The sequence below is a fragment of the Cyprinodon tularosa genome, unplaced genomic scaffold (genome assembly GCF_016077235.1).
Source record: "Cyprinodon tularosa strain WSP-4 unplaced genomic scaffold, ASM1607723v1 ctg496, whole genome shotgun sequence".
Classification (NCBI taxonomy): Eukaryota; Metazoa; Chordata; class Actinopteri; order Cyprinodontiformes; family Cyprinodontidae; genus Cyprinodon; species Cyprinodon tularosa.
Genome location: NW_024039225.1, coordinates 162510 through 182407, shown reverse-complemented (window position 1 = coordinate 182407; position 19898 = coordinate 162510). Strand labels below are relative to the sequence as shown.

The window sequence follows — 19898 nt, the reverse complement described above, 5'->3', positions numbered from 1 at the left end:
TAAAGCAGAAAGGCATTCTTTGTGCTTCAGGTACGCTCACTCATTAGACAGATTAGCCCAGTGACTTTCTTAGTGAAACAACATGGTTTAACATACAGCTTTGGGCTTTTGTCTGAAAAAGGAGGCTACCTTTAAAAATAAATGAATAAACAAGCAGCATACATCTGCAATTCATCCAGTCTCTCCCTGAGAAAACCAGAGGAAATTACTTTTTTTACCTTGAAAGTAAGTGGAAGGGCAGATCAGTTGCTCAGTCTGGCTGTGTTAACTTTCTGCTAAGAAACTAGATTTTTTTTTCCCGTTTGTAAATGTCTGTTCAAACGATCCCCATCTGTTCTGCTTTCATGCCGCATCCTTGTACATCAGCATTTTGTACTGGTTACCCTTTTTCCATGAGACACTGATTTACTGTAGCTGGGAACTATCAACAATTGTGTTTTTTTCCCATTTTATTTGACTTTGCAACAAAACTGTTAAATGAAGTGTGCCTGAAAACCAACACAGATTTAGTGAGGGAATATTAAAACACTGTTACTATACAATCAAATGTATTTTTTATTTCTTTTTGGGAGGGTGGGGTAGGGCACTAAGGATTTGTTGACACTGGACTCAGATTCTAGATGGCAAAATATTAACTCACGAGCATAGTTGATTGTATTTGAATAAATGCTTACACAAGTAAAATTTAAACTGAAGTCCAAATTTCAAAGGAATCCTTGGTGTTCCCCTTGTTTATATGTAAATATCTCCAAACATAAAGTGTGTATTCTTAAACTGCAGCCAGAGTAAAAAAGAAATTGTCATCACAAATTGCATAATGTGTATTATTCCTTTAGACTAAAAATATTTTGTTAAATAGACTTGAAGTGTTATTTAAATAATGTGTGTTTGTTCTCTTTTGTTATTTTGTGTCAGGCCAATTTTTTAAGATTAGGAGAATGTTTGTAATTCTGTTAGCCCAGATCATCGTGAAAGATACGTAAAAACAACTCCAAATAGAATAACTATGAGGGTGCTGCTAGATAAATCCCACTGAATTCTCCTTTTTTTTTTTTTTTTTTTTGCTAAACACGGCGACTGATTTGCTGGACCGGAAAGTATTAAAACCCAATGATAATGCATTTCTAAGTCAGAGGATTCCTGAATTAAGAAAGAAAAAAAAAAAAAAAACGTTCCTGCTGGCTTATGGTTGAATGAGAGGAAAAATAGGGAGATACCAGTGCTTAATGGTTTTGTAATGCTCTCTCAGTTCAAGGGCATTACTCACTGGTTCTTTCTTCCATTCCATTTCATTACAAGCAAGCCCAGGCTTCTATCTCCTCCTTCCTGCTAATTGCCTTCCTCCACCACCCGCAATGAACAAAAAAGGAGGAAGCAATTTTATGCAGCACATTGCAATCAATAGCAATTAGGTGCGTCCCTTACTAATCCCTTTGAAAATGGTATCTTGAGAGATGGCCAGCTGAGGATATTTTAAAGCTCACATACCTGAAGGTCTTTTTGAGTGCAATGGCTTCTTTTTTTCCTGTTCTAAACAAATATTGACTTTCTGTCTGGGCTTTTTTGGAAACCCATTGTCTGCTATATACTAAACAGACATTTTCAGTTAAATAATTATCTCTTTTTCCTATAGCCTTTTACATTAGAGAAAATAATTCCACTCACAAAAATGCAGAATATATTGGTTTCACATGGCAGCAAAGAAAACAGTGTGGAAAGAAGAATTTAAGGTAAAGATGAAAGTGCTCAAACTGAAAAAAAAAAAAAAGATCGACAAGTGCTGTTGCTGAGGCTATGCCTGAGTTTTCTTGTAAAGAGGTCGGAAATTATGATCAAATTCAATCTCATTTCAGCTGATCTAACTTCAGCCTTCAACCAGAACCATTTGCTTCCTCTGTAGGGTGAAAAGAAAGGCTAAAAAGTCTGGAGTATTAGACAGCAACAAAATTACATCAAACAGCAAGCTTATTTTATTTGATTTTTTTGCCCATGCTTTTAAACCGCCTATTTAAAAAGAGATCTTGATGCCTAAGCTCTTAGACCTTTCTGGGTAAGAAAAACAGAATAAATACCAATCACAAACAATGCAGAGGGATGACTATATTTAGTGCCGCCTCGAAAATGTTTTAGTTTATCCACAAACTAAGCTGGAAGACATTAATGATGTGATGTCTGGACTACCTTATTTACCCTCCAGCTAGTGTGACCTCTGTCTGAAAAGAATTGACAGATGGCTTTCTACGCTACAAACCTAGAGAAACACACCCAGGGTCCAGTAGCAGAAAAGTACAACCAAGGCAAAGTTATCCAAAGAAATATATCTATCATAGAGTAACTTTATGTCAAATGTATTGAATTCAGTTTTATTTAAATAGCACCAATTTATAACATATGTTATCTGAAGGCACTTTAAAGAGACAATTCAAACAGATCATACAGTTAGATTGGTTCTTTTCTATCTAGTTTTCTATCTAAGGAAAGCCAGCTGATTGCACTGACCCATTGACTCGAAAGCAATCCCTCACACTAAGCATGCATGTAGCAAAATTTGAGAGGAAAACTTCCATTTAGCAGAAAGAAACTTCCCGCAGAACAAGGTTCAGCGTAAGTGGTAAACTTCCAGAAAGATCCGGCCTCTCAATTCAAAAAAGAAAAAAACGTGGACATGCACGACCCTGTATCTGCTACGCAGAGGGAACACCTATTAAACACATGCAAGAGCATGCACCCAACCATCTCTAGCAGTTTCACCAACAGTTTCCTGCTAGTGATTTGCCCTATTTTAAATGCCGTTATTTACCAAGACAACTGTGTGTGCTCCATGTGAGCTGCTACTTTTATGATTTGTTTGTTAGTAGCTCCGAGCCATGAAGCAGGAGATACAGGGACGCAGTGATAAGACTGTCACTCGGATGGATCTGATCTCACCCATATTTATATATAAAACGTTTCTCTGCAAATAAGACTACTGGAACATTAAAAAAATCATGACATGCTTGTATGTGAGTTTGTGCTGCAGTGGACATTTGGAAATGTTTGCGGGGTAAATAAGGATCTGTGACCAGTGTATAAATACTTACGATGCAAATTCCAAAAAATCATAAACTTATCTTCCTTGGAAAGTTACAATATAGAGGTGGATAACTTTTATCAGCAGTAATGTGATATTGACTTCTCCAAATTGCATGCCAAACTTTACCTGTCAAGTAGAAACTTCGCAACCGAGGCATCAGTGGGATCCAAAAAAATAGACTCTGGTCTCTCTTCTGAGACCTTTCTCTTCTTCTTATACAATTCATAGAGACGTTTTCTCTTACGACCCTTGGCCATTTAAAAAAAAAACACAGTGAGAAAGGCAAGCTTCGATGACTGTCTGAAACCGTAGCTCAGCACATAAATATGCCTGAAAGTGCATGTTGGCAGAAAAAGATAGCTCACTGGGGACGAGCACGTAGGACGGCCTTACGTAAATGTATTACCAGAATGATTGACAATTAGGTGGACCACTTATTTAGATGATCCATCCAGAAAAAGAAAATCCTCCACTACACCCATATGTGAGAAGGAGGTTTTAAATTCCATTTCCAGATTTGACATGAAGCCAATGAAGAGCAGCTAAGATAGGAGAAATAAAATCTCTGGAGGATGAGGAAGATTTTTCATTAGCGTGAACAAAATGAAATCTGTCAGTTAAATAATAAGATTTAAACCAGCCTTTGGCAGCTCCCTTACTTTCTACAAAGATTCAAGTCTGTCTAAAAGAATTCATGATAAAATGTACTACTGTAAATCCCGCAATGTGTTTTTCTAGATTACCAGAAGATTATTTATATTTTAAATAAATAGAACTGGAAATCATATCTAATTAATAGGTAATTCAAATTGGAAAAAAAAAACATTAATGATTATTGGTTGAATGAGTATAACTGTAATTTGCTTATTCTACAATATTCTTAGTCTATGTTTAAGTTTTTAGGCGTAATGCATTCAAGGTGTCCTTTAAAATAGCAGCATATAAATGTAAATAACTTTGATGCAGAGATATTAAATGGAATCAAAACAATTAAGTTTCTACCAGTTTTATAGTGAAAAAAAAAACACAGAAATGCATTGAAATATGTTGATGATGGAAAGCATGGGTTAATTCAGCCGTTACAGGATATCCGGTTCCGTACTATACAGCATTTCGTTCAGAACTCATTAACTATCAGCTGTTAAATAAGAAAGATTCACTCAAATAAAAGACAAACAATACATGTAAAATATCTATTCTACCTATCTCTCCAAAACTGCTATCTAACAGGACAAGTACAGATACAAGTCCATTAACTGACAATGTAAACCCAGTTTACATTGTCATAGATAAATAACGATTGTTCAGTGGGTGAAATGGACGTACAGAGAAGTTCAAACCCCATCGGCACCTCCTTTCTATGTAAATCTCACAATTTCAAACTTCCACCATAAAATGGGCGAATCCAAACGAAGCCCTGAATTTACGCAAACTCTGGGATGGTGCCTTATTTGGTTCTGGCCTGTGCTTTTGTCATGCCCTGAAATTTACATACAGACCAGCCCACTGGTTCACTGGCCCAAGAAAATGAATAGATGTCACGAAGATGTAAGACACTAGTTTAGCTGTTTAGTCTACAGTTGGGTTTACTTGTACAAGAATTACATATCAGGCAGTTTCTCTATTGAAAATGAGCCAAAACCACGGGCATAAATGCAGTGTTCCAGCCTGCAAGGAGGACGGGGAACATTTTCACAGTCTTCCTAAGGATCCGAATACTCGACAGGCATGGATTATTTGGGCTATGAGAAGATCCCTGCAAAAAGTTTGATGCTCAGGTGTTCTTTTGTTCTAAGCATGTTACCGAAGAATAGCTTTCTTGGACAGTTCAAAGCAGGATTTGCTAAACCTCTTTTACTGAAACAAGGGACTGTTCAGACCGTAAGGCCATCACAACCGCAAGCTTTAAGTATTATTTTATGACTAAGCTGTTGATAGCAATGCTAGCATGTCTGGGGTGTCTACATTTGGGTTTCTGAAAAGGAGGACACTTTTTTGGGGGTTGGGGGTATGAAATGTCGACTGCTGAGCCGCTGACTGGACCGGACCCAGCCCCGGAGCTGACGGCTCGGTTTGAGTACCCGTTGTGGTTCAACTACGTGCAGCACTGTAGTCAACTAAAATACGATTTTGAAATCCCCCTGGACATTTTTTAGATATGAAAAATAGGACATGTCCAGGAAAAAGAGTATGTCTGGTCACCCTACCATATCAACAATTTCGATGTTTCAGTGAGTGAGTGCTTGTTGCTATGTATATATCAAGCTGAGAAACTTCGCTCGTCGTAAACCAACCAATCAGCGCACAGCTCATCTAATATTCATGAGCATACTATAAAAGGAAGAAAACCTGTAGTTTCATTCTAGAGAGGGGGTCGGCAACCCAAACTGCTCAAAGAGCCATATTGGACCAAAAAACCTTCTTATATATAGTCTTATATATGCCTCTTATGGCAACATGGGCTCTAAGTTTATTATCCCACTATAGAAAAGGATAATGTGGGCTTAAATACATAATAAGCATTCACGATTAAATGTTTATCCTGGAGCAAATGTCACAGCATGAGGTGCGGGTGGAGCAGTGAACGCTCTTCACCACCCTTCACCGTGCGGTTTAAGTTTTGTTGCATTGATGAAATGATAGAAACAAAATAAAGGAATTTTTCTATGGTGGATTTGTTTCTGTTGGGAGGAGTTGATTGAGTTAATAGAAACCAAGCAGGAACTGACATCCATCAGAGCAGAGCCCCCTAACCCTGAAATCCCACATCCTCCGTCACTAGCGCTCCTTGGTGATTTTTAATTTTGAGGATTTGGGGGAAAAATGGAAGTAAGTTCACAAACCTGCATCAGAGCGCTACTTGTCTGTGGGCGTTTTTCCATCCTTGCAACAAAACTAGCAGCAGTAGTGGAGTTTGGAGATGCAATCCATTTCTTAAATCTATCTTTGCGCTCCTCTAATTTATCCAAAAGTTCTGCAATCACACTTTTCTCTCACTCCCAGCTTGGTGGTCAGCTGCATATTTAGCCTTCCGTGGAAATGCCTTTCCAAATTTTTCTTTTTATTTTTTGACAACCTCTTATTATAAAGCAAAAATGCAAGACACACCTGCAGCTTTGTTTGCCTGGCACTGCGCCACATTGGTTGCAAGTTATAACCACTGATTTCTATGGCTATGATGCAAGTTATTGTTTAAATGTATTTATTATACAAATATTTTCAGCATTGGAAAAGATAATTAATTTTCTTTAATCTCCTGCACACCATATCAAAACAAACAACAAGAAAAAAAAAATTTATTTTCATAAATTTTTGAAAAAGCTGGAGGGAGCCGCAAGGGGGAGGCCAAAGAGCCGGATGAGGCTCCGGAGCCACAGGTTGCCAACCCCCGTTCTAGGGCTTTTAACCAGGCTTGCATTAGGGCGCATAGAAAAGCAAATATGCCATTGTCATTCCAACTGATGTTACACACCTTATTCAGAGACCTTAAGGACCAACACCAAATACCCTATATAATCATTCTATGACCTCTTTAAAAAGTTCATTGTGGTGTAAGTGGTCACGCACTTGTTTGGCAACTGCTTTATTAAGAATTTTAGATGAGAAAGGAAGATCTGATATAGGTCTATAATTGACAAAGTCATCCTTTGGTACATATCGCTGTAACAGGGATATATTAATCACATCTAAAATGGAGGCGTGAATCAGAGGGAATACTTCCCTAAATAACCTAGTTGTATCTAAAATACAAGTTGAATGCTTAGATGATAATAATAGTTTTGTTAACTCTGAAAGTTCAACTGAACCAAAGCAGTCTGAGGCACACCTGTGCACTAATCATGGTGTCTAATCAGCATCTTGATATGGCACACCTGTGAGGTGGGATGTATTATGCTCATTATAGTGCTCATTATAACAGATTTAGACTTGTTGGTGAACAATATTTGAGAAAAAATGGTTATATTGTGGATGTGGAAAAAGTTTTAGATCTTTTGAGGTAATCTCAAAAAATAGGAGCAAAACCAAAAGTGTTGCATTGTATATATATATATATATATACACACAATCAGACAAGTACTAATCTTCTGGCATCAGTCAAACACAAACATGGCCACCCATTTGGTAGATGGAGAATCTGGATTCATCATTCCAGAAACTGCAACTCTGCTTCTCTATGGTCCAGTGGCTGCATACTTTGAAGCAGTGGTTTTGGACCCACTGTTCTGCATGCTTTAGGTATTTCACAGCTCCACACACCTGACTTAAATAAATAGGTGATTAGGACGCCCAGCAACGGCTGCTGAGGAGGGGATACAACCATTTTCATACAGGTGGTGTACTGTAGCAGAGATACATCTAAATCATGCAGGACAGTGAGTCCAGAATTTGAAAACCACTGCTTTACAACACTGCCTCTGACACATTACATTGCACTTGGTGATATATAGGTTGGATGAAGCATGGAAATCTATTCCATTAGGCTCTCTAGTCAACGTCTCTGAATTCCCAATGATGTTTAGAGGTCTGTAGCTATTGATTCTGCAAATCTATGGTGACCTCTGTGTACTATGGGCAGTGTTCTATGAAGGTACCTGAACATTCGAAGAACCAGACTTCTCTTCAGTTCTTTTCCTTATAACTCCTTTTGATATTTACAAGATGCAACCCAAGGAAGCAATCTAATATGTGCCTTCAAATTAATCTACGAGTGTGCCTAAAGTAACTTAATAGTTTTGAATTATTCAGAGGTTTACAAACCCATCGATATAACCTGGCCTTTCCCAAATATTTCAAGCAGTATAGTAATTTTATAGTATGTAAAATGCACAATTTCAGGAAAGTACAAAAATAAATCTAAACAAAAACATCATTACACTGGCATTCAGCAAACACAAAGTTTGTCTTCCCTTTTTTGTCGTCTTTTGTCCAGGGAAACATAATCTTTATCATAGTCTGCAATCTGCCTTCTTTACTATGATAGCTCTAAAGAAAATCCAAATAAGTACTTTCATCTATTTAGCAAAAGATCTAAAAACATTTTAATTCTAATTCTCATTAATTATAAGTCATCAATTCCTACCAAACTCTTCTCACAGGATACACCTGCATTTTCCCTTTACAGAGAAGTCTTTTGTTTTTGTTTTTTTAAATTAAAGAGTGATGCATTTGGATGCGATTAGCCAGGAGATAAGCAGCAGTTCAATTTCGTTTGTGTTGTTTCAAACCCCTTCTAATCATATAAAATCTTTCCTAAAGTAAGATGGTGTGGATGCTGTTTCTCTATCCTTCTCTTATGGTCATCTTAGGAATTAAATTATATTTGCTTATTTTGCATTTCTACTTGCTCCATCTGAAAAGTAAATTAAAGAACAACAAATACACTATAGGATTATAACCATGTTATTTATTCAGATAATGTAACATACAATCACACAACTCCCCTACATAATGTCTTTAATATTCTGAAAACACAACCATGTATATTAGGTGTTTGCTTGATTAGATTTTTTTTTCTTTATAATTAGTTATGGGATTCCTTTGATGCACTGAAAGCAGCCTTTGCTAGATCCTATATGCTGTACAGAAAAACAACTTTGATTAGTGTCCGTGTGATATTTTCTGCCCAGATCAGATCATAAAATGAAACGCTGTTATTTTAGACAACATAAAAAAAAGTACATTTGTGCCACGATTCAACAAAATACTACAAGCTAAAATTAAGGAAAATGTATGCAGGGCCATGATCTTTATTTAAGGCTGAGGTACAGGGAGAAGGCTGAAGGATGAGATGCAGTCGATGATCCAGGTAGAAGGAGCCGACCACACCTTCCCTCGCCTGACAACTGCTGGCTTGTAGTTTCCCTGTGGGTCGTAGATGATGTACTGGGTGCAAAGGGCCTGGTCAGAGCCTGGCTCGGCATGGTAGGCTGCTGCATTCAGTGTCTGTGTCACGTCACTGTCTGGCTTCGGCTGTCGGCTCAGAAGTTGTCCGCCTCCTTCGCGCAACAGCTTGGCCAGCTCATCTTTGGTCAGCCCCTTGAAGGAGCCGTGGAGGAAGAAGAAACAGCCGTCGAAGAGTGGAGGGAGCTAGAGAAACAAAACTCTAGTTAATGTGTTATTTGGGTCTTTGACGTGTTTTTTAGAATGAGTAAAGTTCTTTTGTTTAGGAGAAATAAACCTCTAAGAAATGCTGAACTCAAAAGAAGCCCTAATCTATTTAGTATTGTTGTTTAAAGCAGCAATGATTTACACAAATATAGAACTGTTCACAACAACTCCAGCATTGTAAGGTATAAAGGATAAAATTGTGAAGATTCAAGTAATGAGACTCTTACAATATACTTTAGATGAATTTTACTGAAGTATATGGTGGTCACTATACTATTTATGACATGAAAAGTTTTAACAAACCTCTCTAAAAGCTGGATTAAAAAAATAAAATCAGAAACCAATTTCCTGTACTCTACAAAGCTAACAGATACTCAAACTTACAATGTCTAAAGCAGATACTCGTCATTTGGACACAGTAAATTGTAGTTTCCAAATCACACCTTTTATAACATCAATCTCTGAAAAAATGGACACAGGAAAATTGAATTTTGGTACACTGCAGCCTCAAGCAGAGGTTCAGTTTTTCTGATAAGCTCCGTCAGCCTATTTGCTTGCTGTTGAGAAAGCAGCAATTTACAGGCTCTGCCACAAATTCTACCTTGGACAAAAGTCATGACTTTGCCTTAGTCATTGCAAGTTGTTTGTCATTTCTTTTTCCCCTGTCTTGATTCATTCGAGCATAGTTTTAGGCATAGTGCTTTTCTTTTTACCCATCATCCCAAAGACTGTTTAGGATACACAGCAATGTGTAACATAATTAGAATATATTCAGGCTAAACTATAATCTGAACTGAATGGACTTGGTTGCTTTTGATTAGCAAATAGAGAGACAGCAAACCCTCAGAAATTCATTTGACAAAAGTAGGTTGACCTGACATGTTTTTGTTGTCTTTCTTGCCTGCATTTGTGGGGTGAAAGCTTACCAAACTACATCTATTGATGCGACTGCGACGAGAGCCTTCTCCTGCTTCGTGCTCTGCTTCAGGCAGCCACTTCCCCGCCTGCAGACATGCTTCCACCCCTGCCGACAAAGGATAAGAACAAAAGAAAATTAGGCTTGCAACAGATTATGCAGACTTGAAAGTGTGACAAATTTGGAGAGAATGACAAAGCTTGTGTATGTTCCGTTACAAACTTGGAAGACTTCAAGGATTGTCAAAGCTGTATTTGACAGAAAGAGGTTTCTAGAATTATGGAGCTAATGATGCAACCACTTCTCTAAATATTAGATGAATTTGAAGCTTTTTCTTTTTAGGGATTCCAACTGAATTTGTCAAAACCAGCGCTGTACGTTGGAAACTTGAAACCCTGTTCTGTGTTATAACAATTAATTTGTATACATCACTGATTAAATGTCCTGTTATTGGTTTATATTTTAGTGGGACTTGTGGATGTTTGAAACCTGCCCAATTAAAAAGAAGCACATGAAGTATGGCAACGATAGATGTAAGGTTTTTTTTTCAAAATTGCCTTTATAAAGAATGGCCATTGGTCAGAAATTAGCTTGAACTTGATGTCAATGAGCATTCAGACATTTTTTTTTTATATTTATAAAATAAATTAATGACCAATGCTTTCTGTGTGTTTCTATAAACATTTGTGAAATAATGGGTTGCTCTAGGAAGCTCAGTGAATTCCAGCATGGCTCTATGACAGGATGCAATCTATGCAACAATTCTGCTCAGAACAATCCCTCTGCCCTAAAAAAATCACCATCAATGGTCGGTGATATTACTACTAACTGGAAATGACTGGGAACAACAGTAACTTGGTCAAATAGTTGTAGACCATGTATATGGATGCATTGGGGTGTAGCACAAAACTCTGGGTCAGTGGGGCTCTATTGATTCCACTGCATGAGTCAAGAGAGCACAAAAAAGATAATGGAGTATTCATTTAACTTTTAAAAAACAACAACAACAAAAAAAAACATGATTTTAAGCAAAAATCAGGTCAAATGGGCTGAATGGACAACTCCACTACTTCTTGAACTTAAGGCAGATTTTTGTTTCCTGTCTTTTTCTACCAAATGAACTGATTAATCCAGGTGTGCCTGACCTAAGTAACAATGACAAAACACACCTGGATTAATCAGTTCAATCAAGTATTGAAAGAGAGAAAACAAAAGAGCTTTCTTAAGTTCAGGAAGTAGTGCATAGAGCCCATTGTAATGATCACTGGTTCTTAGACATTGAAGGAAAATTATGTAATAAAAAACACAAATAATAATAAAAAAAAAAACATTAAATTATTTATTTAGGATTATGCCTTTGGAGAATGATGAGCGTGAGGATGATGTCTCAACCCCTGTTTATTTAAACTTGGCTCACAGACCATGTTGCTGGTTGCCGTCAAACTGACTAAACCATTTTGTCCCCCCCCCCATTGTGACATCAACTAATTTGAGTGTCTCAACGGCTTAAACCAGGGCGAATATCACCAAGTTCAATGCATCGCATCGGATGCAGTGGAATGAAACGTGCCACCACTGGACTCTAGAGCAGTTACGGTAAACAGGTCTCTGAAGCTTCTCCATCTGTGATGGAATTTGGGTTTGGTTGTGCTAGAAGAACTGTACTTGTCAGACTAATGTGGTCATTAAAATTCGTCTAGGTCATGTCTGCATATCATCTGTTGGATTCATGTTATCTGGGCATCAATTGGTTTTATACATTTGCCCTAAATCAGTTTTTTTGTCCATGAAAAATATTTGTTTAGAGTAGATCTGCGTAGGTGCATGAAAGCCTGTCGTTTTTTTCTGATACAGAAGTTTTGCTTTTCCTGATTCATGATTATTTCACATGTTTTTTTATAGTCTGATGACAAAGGAGGAAAAAAGACAGACTTCCAGCACACAGTATATCAGTTAAACAGTATTAAAACAATTATTGTTTCGATTAACTGAACAAAAGTTGTTAAAGCTGTACCTACTGCTGGAAACCGTTTGGAATGGCCCCTGCCTCTTCCAATATGCCCTTGGACAGGGGCACAAAGCAAGACCCATTAAACTATGGATGAGAATCAGTTGTAGATGAATTTGACCTGCAGAGAACCCGGAACTCAGCCCGATAGAACACCTTTGGGGGAAATTAAATGTTGACTGAGGGCTAGGTCTTCTCATTTGACATTTTTCTATGACCTCAAAAAATGTGCTTCTTACAGATTAAACAATAGTAGTAATAAAAATAAATGTTCCTAATCCTTGAGGACTGCCTTCCCAGGAGAGTTTAAGCCATTATAGCTGCAAAGGTTTGACTGTCGTATTGAAATGTCAACCGATTATTTAGGAAGCGAAAAAGTGATGGCCTGGTCAGTTATGCCATCAAGCTTAAACACACAATGTTTGCTTACTCAGGGGTTGGATTTTTCTTTTCTCTTCCAATTTTTCCCTTTTGTGCCAAAGCCTGTTAACTGTGCTGCATGTGTAAATTTTAAAGGTGTTGTTTTTTTTTTTTTAGATAACTAGAGGAGTGATGAATGATGGTTCCTGTTCCCAGTGAAATAAAATCCAGCACAGATTAGCAGCAAAGTAATGCAATAAGTGTTTAAAGACAAAGGTAAGGCCAGTATTAAAAAATATGGTATTAACTGTGGCAGATAGGAAGGTTTGGTGATATAACTATTTCTTCATAGTTTGCTTTTTAATACATTTTCTAACAAAAGAGAACCGTGCTCTAACCATCTACATTTGCTCCAATTCCTGGAAATTAATTAATAACTTACAACTTAGTGACGGAAACAATTTAAATCAGTGTTGTATCCATGGAAACACTTGCCCGACACATACGTCTACCTCAGAAACACCTCCACAATCATTCGACGAACACCTCATTTTCTGCAACGTTTCTCCCAGCTGTCGGGTAAAATGAGCAAATTAGCGTAAATGTGTGCAAGTGAAAACCCCTGCCACAATAAAGCAAATTACATACATTCATACATGCATATCTGTAGGACGCAGTAAATGGTGTGGCAGTGTGATTACATTTCTTCAACCCACTTAATTATAGCTTTGTTTCCCAGAGACCTGCAGGGGAAATGGGCTAAAGAAAAGCAGCAGAGATACCGAGGTTAATCGTGGCGGACGATGGTACTTAGTGCTGAGGACTTATTAGCATATTTATTTATGTTGAGTTCAACTTCTAACCTCCAACCTTTGTGAGTCACAGAATGGGTGAGTGGCAAGATTAATGCTCCCCAGCGATTAAACATTGAACCAACTGAAGCTCATTATGACACATGGAACAGGTCAGGAGGAGTTTAATCCTCAAACATAACATGACCTTGAATGGATGCCCTATGCAATATGAATGATTGGGGAGGCAAGAAGTTACAAAACCTCATCATTTCTTGTAGAAGTGTAAAAAGTGATCATGAAGTTATCATAAGTACATGTTTAAATACACGTTTATTCTACCAGCTCAAATCATATTTGAGATGTGCTCTGAAAAACATGAGTGGCTTGTTGTAGATTTAAAAGTTTAGATAAAAGTTATGAAAGGGTTGAATGCCATTTATTTTCAGTGTTTAAATTTGCATCTGAACTCTTCCTAGTTTGTTTGATAGGATCATATGACAAATACTTAAACTCATTTTAAAAACAAGGATTCTCAAAAAATGCGAGTTCAATAAGCACAGAGTGTGCATGATCTTCAACAAAGGCTTGTGCAAAATAAAAAGGCATGCAAACAGGTTTGATCTGTGACATTTAAATGAACATGTGATACTGGCAGTTTGAGAGTGAGTGTAAAAGACAGGAAGTTGTAAGCCACAGAGATGGGAGTAATAATGATAAATAATAATGGATGACAGTGCTACATGCAAAAAAAAAGTTGTGATAGATACCCGTAACATTCCAACTTCTGATTTGCCGAGGGGGCGTGTATATAAGCTAAGATGGCTTTATGTCATATCTCAGAATGGGGAAATAGACGTCGACCAAGCTCTACAGTTTATAACAAACAGGGTAATTCAACAGCTGTAGCCACCCTCTGACCACAAGTCCAGATTGTTTCAGCCCAGTATAAAACTAAGCTTGAAGTTTCAAAATTTGTGAAGTATTAAACAGATTACCCTATGGACCAATTTGTACAGTCTGCAAAAAAAAAAGTTGTTTACCTGTAGGCTACTCTTTCGCCCCCCCCCCCCCCCCCCCCCCCTTTTTTTTTTTTTTTTTTTTTACATTTTTTCTTTAGCAAGAGGGAATTTCCAAGCAGTGGAATCTGTCTTTTCTGCATGTATAAAAAGTCTCTTTCTCTTTCTTTCCTTTGCTGACTGCACTGTAATAGTGCACTGCATTACAAGTTGTTCCCTACATCACTTCAACACCGTCTAGCATCTCATTTAAAAATGACTTATGAACAGTACAATGAAAAATGGCAGTTTTTTTTTTAAGTCTTACTTGGCAAAGCCTTTTTATATTTGTGTATTTACCAGGTCATGCCTAATCCCCACAAAATGTGAATAAATGCCTCTTAACAAGTTGCATATAAACCAATGTTTTTCTCTTTGCTTTGTAACCATGAACAATCTCTCACATAATTACTAGCTACTCGTATTAGTATTATTGGGACACGGCTTTTGAACATACCCCATGCTAATTAAATAATACGAACATGAGGGCTATTTTATAAGCTTAAAGTTAGTCTGCTTTATCTATTCCAAACCAATTCTGATATGCTTTTGATATGATTTTCAATAATTGCCGTAATGGAACAACAACTTTTAATTATTTAATGCAAATTGCATCCTGAAATGAAAGAAACTTGTAGGGATGGAATAATGATCCAGAAACCACAAAGTTTAATATGGTTAACTGATAGATAATGGAACACCAGATTTACTCTCCAAGGTTAAGAAAGTTAAACATCAAGTAATGTGAGGATGCCGAGTTAAAAAGAAGTCATTGCTCCAAAAGCATTGGTTACCTAAAATGTGAATTCTAACCCCAGAGGCTTTTAAAGCTAACAGCTTGTACTGCCAACCACATGGGTTATAGTGTCATAAAGGTACGTTTCACTGCCACAGATGTGGTGTACAAAGTGGATGGCCTAATTTAGACATTGTAGTACTCCCACATTGTTACCTATATACGCAGTGGTACATCAAGACAATGGACTCATATAAAATTTAACCCATTTTATAATAGAAACTATGGAGATTAAACTATAAGAAACTATTGAAAGTGTGTAAATTATATTTAAAATCCAATTCAGTCTGTGAAACAAAGCCATTTTTAGTTTCTGGCAAGAAAAGGAGTCAGATTACCAACCAAAACTTTTGTTATTGACTATCTCTGAAAAAGGCTAATGGATATTTCAGTTTTAATGATGACAAATGGATTTATTTAAGCCTGTATACCATCACAATCCTATGATTCAAGAAAACTCATAAGTCTAAGCACACATGTACTTACTATATGTCAGAGTTGTGAATTCATACCACCAAGAAATAAAAAATAATAGCCCAAAATGAATGGAATATTCACTCTTATAATAAATATATGTAAACCTTTGTGCAACACAGTAAATCTGATTAACAATTTTGACTGGTGTTCACCACCACGGCAGCATATCCAATATTATTCCCTAAACGTGAGTATAATCAGGACCATATATAAGGAACATTTGTTTTGTCTGCATTCTGAACACAGTTCCAGAGAGAGGGGACCAGAGTTCAATTCCTGGCAGTCATGCCTCTGGCAGGTTCATTTGTTTTAGTAACAGGACCCTTGGTCAGCTGTTCACTGCAGGCTAAAAAAGGGGGGAAGGTGAATCTTATAAAAAGAGGAATGCCCTTTCCCAGGTGACATGGGAGCAACAGCAATAACGCATTCAGGCCATGGACAAATAAAAGTAACTTCATTTTAAGAAACAGATCAATCTTTTGATTCCTTCAATTTAACTCAGACATGAAAATCTGTCAAACCGTGTATTTCCTAAAGGCAACTCCAAAGAGGAAAGAAGAAATCCTTATCAGACATGCAGAGATACCTGCAAGTGACAAACAAAATAAATTTAAGCTTTGACAAGAAATGAATACTGATCAGTTGGTCATAAATGGAAAAAATATAAATATTATATCCAAATCACTGAAACTCAGACAAATACCCCTACCTGGGAGTGTTTGGTAAAAATAGATACAGCTAGCTTTTTTCACTGTAAGCAAGGTTTTTTAAATCCTGTCAGAGACAACTCCAAATATTCAATGCCTTCCAGAAAGGCAGCTTATCCTGTAACCATGCAAATAATGCTCATGACTGATATAAGATGTAAAGGAAAATGTACAAACTAAACTCTCTAATTTTGTTTGTACACCACAGAGACCCTGCTTACCTGTGCAGCTCTTATTTTTACTAATGCAGACAGAAAGAGCATTTCAAAAGAAAATACTGTAAGTTTTGACCCAAGTATTAGCTTAATTTGAATTACGTCAAACAATTTTTCTAGACAATTTATAGCACTGTGTGTATCAAAGCTGAACGCAGGCTGCCTCCCCAACAACTTGCCTTAAACTTGAAAAAGTCCTGTGACCCAAAACCGCTTTACAGCAGTCTGAGCTCCTCTTAAACACCACTTTTGGTTAGTTTGTTATCCTGTTGGTTTCCAGTTGCACTCAGAGGCAATTGACAGGATATAGGCCTAGCGCCTCTAGTGGGTAAAAGTTACAAATTGTTGCTTTAACTGTAACCTTGCGCTGCAAGCTGGATTGTGGCGAGATCCGAGTTTTTAGTCTCACAACAAATCCATCCTAAAAGACTCCCGCTAATATGTCCGTCTCGTAACAACCAGCGAGTCGGACCAATGACATGCCAGCAGTGTTTTTTAGGGGCGGGACATGTAGGAATGGCGGCAGTCAGAAGAGCCTTGCTGGGGCATTACAAACATGGCTACGCTGGAGGACTCACCTATCGATACCTCACTTAAATCAGTTGTAGCTAAAATAGTAAACAATTTCTCATTTAAAAAGAAGCAAAGATAACTTATATTTATAGATGGGAAACATCACAATCCAATGGCACGAATTGCTGAAAGCGTATTATGGAAGGTGGGTACTAGCTGGCATGTCACCCAATCAGCTCAAAGTATTGTAAAAACGTCCCTCCTTTTTATGGACAGACTGAACGGCAGTAATCCCAGATTGAAAACATAGAACTTAACTCAGTTCAACACATATCAACCTGGCTACTGCCAGGTCCCTTTAACTGTGTTGCTTTTGAGAAATGTATTTTTACAATTATACTATACAGATTTTAAAATAACTTTTGAGAAAATAATAAAAAGCTATTCTATCAGAGAAATATGAATAACAATTGTAGAATCAGTTGAAACAAAATGATCAGAATTTAAGCAAATCTTTGAACTTGTGTACCTTCAGATCTCTTTATTAGAGATCAGATGCTTAAACCCTAAGTGGATATATCTAAACAACAAGATGTATGCCTAAACACTAGCATACCTAAAGGAAGCCAAAATGGCTGCCAATTCGAGACTGCAATGGATAGATGTTTATTCATACTTCTGCAGAATAAACTCTCTTTTTGCAACCTGTGACACATAATATCTTTGGGTTGTGGTTCTGTGCTGAACACATGGAAAGGTACAGCTGTGAAAAAAAATGACAGCAGTAGAAGCTGTCTGTCCTCCTAAAAACATTTGACTCATTGTTTTGTGGTGAATCAAAGTAACTGGTGCGTAGTAAATATTTTGCTTAATGCAGAAACATCAGATCACTCATTTTACCACAAAGTCATGTTTTCATCCTAATGTAGTTGAGCTCTTTTACAGGAGGATGCTATGATGGCTATTAATATGAAATCTATGCTTATGCTAAGATCCAAATAAAAATAATTCTGTTGGTTGTAGATATACTATGAACAGTATTTCCATCCATCCATTTCCCGTCACACTTATCCCAAGTGGGGTAGCAAGGGCTGCTAGTGCCTATCTCCAGCTGTCTACAATAAGTTTAATCTGTCTTACATAAAGCTATCAAGAAAAAAAACTTGGAAAATAAAATAAATACTTATGTTTTTATTTTTCATACTGAAGCATAACAGGCCGACATTTTTAACTTATAAGAAAAGGCAACTTTTAAGACTGCCCAGGAAAATCTTCTTAGATATGATAAAATGCTGCTTTTCTGAAATAAAAGCAGAGCAATGAAACATGATTCGAATAAAAGAGGTAATCCAGGGCTTTGCCTAGATGACAGCAACAGCACACAAAGCCAGGTGACTGTGAGAAGTCGCACATACACACAGATACAGAGAAGATGCCACGGTGGCTGTCATGAGGGAGTGAAGATGTGTCAAGTGTTCGGCCGGCGTGGAGGGAAAAACAAAACAAAAGGAAAAGGATGAATGTGGTCCAAACAGACAAAATATTACAGAAACACACATCAGGAGTTAAACTGGCAGGCAGCACAATTCCTAGCATTGTGCTAGACACACGCGCACACACAGACAGTGAAGTGATGCCACTGACAAATACAGCAGCAAAGGGCATGCCAAGGTGCCAGAAAACTCTTTGACAGGCAGTCTCTCTTTTTTTTTTCCTTTGCTGGATACTGGCTCCCTGAGAATTTCTGCTTGTTAACTCGGTTCAGGGATGGCAGAGGGGAGCTAGATGGGAACAGCAAAAAAGGTTTTCAAATTACCAAAAGGAGAAGAGCCAAAGTGACTAGGCCATCATTTAATTGCTAGTGATATGGAAGACTTGTGGGGTAATCATTACTCGGATTCTATCCTCAAGTCATCCACCACCCCATCTGGCTGTCAGACATGTAAGTAGGTGAGTGCACACACCGCAGGAGGCACAAACTATTGATCTGAAAATTGCCTGTTGCAACATTTTTCTTTGAATGTTTCCCAGAGCCGTGCGTGTTCTGCATTTAGAAGTCCTTATTCCACAGAAGGAGTCTGATTTCACCTGCTTGCAAAGAGTATGGTTTGCTCCAGATTGGTTTGCCACTGAGGAGAATTAACTTCTGGTATTTATCATATAGGATGTTTTGGTTTGTTTTGTTTTGGGGGGTTTTTTAAACACAAAAGTAAACCCAGTGTTGCCTGAAATGGTCTTGAAATAAGTCAGCAGTTAAATTGTTTGAAGCGATTCTGAGGGAATTAAAACGGCAAAGAACAAATCGTTTAGCAGCACAATCTACTGGGTTTATAAAGCATTCTGTTGAAGAATCCCAGACTAGCTGCAGCATTTTACATCTGTTGTGCCATATGCCATGATCATACTTTTTGGACATTGGGAAGCAGTGTCCATATTTCATCCTGATAGGATGACCAGAGAAGAAAACGCAGCTTTGGTGAATAACAGCTGGGGGACTTCTGCAGCCCCCCTTTTTCAGCCAGCAAGTCACATGGGAGCCACCAGAGGTGTGAAAACCTACCCCCCTCCCTGTGAAGACAGAGAAAACCACAGAGCACACAGGACTCTTTTGCCTCTTCTCTCTTTCTCCCTCGTCTGATCCAGCCTGCTTCTGCTCCTGCGCTCAAAGCTGGGGCCCACTGTGGCCCACAGTGGAGATGCAGGCCCAGGGGGAACCAGATCCCCAGAACCATCAAGGATGAGTCAGAACTCTTCAGAACCTAACTGCTGCAAACAGAACTTTTGCAACACATTTCTCTTGAGTTTCAGAACTTACAGAGCCAAACTGGATGAAGACCATGCCCTGGGTTTGAGACTGAGGGGACCCCTGCTGTGAG

At 37.8% G+C, this 19898-nt stretch overlaps 1 protein-coding gene across 2 annotated transcripts in view; it reads right to left on the bottom strand.

Moving 5' to 3' along the window:
- Positions 1–8463: 8463 nt before the first annotated feature.
- bard1 (BRCA1 associated RING domain 1) overlaps positions 8464–19898 on the bottom strand; it is a 47088-nt gene continuing 35653 nt past the window's right edge. For both annotated transcript variants that reach the window (XM_038302623.1, XM_038302624.1), the window contains exons 10-11: positions 10108–10205; positions 8464–9160 (exon numbers count right to left, since the gene is read on the bottom strand). In XM_038302623.1, coding sequence (XP_038158551.1) covers positions 8825–9160; positions 10108–10205 — 434 coding nt within the window. In that variant the 3' untranslated portion in view covers positions 8464–8824. The remainder of the gene's footprint in view (positions 9161–10107; positions 10206–19898) is intronic.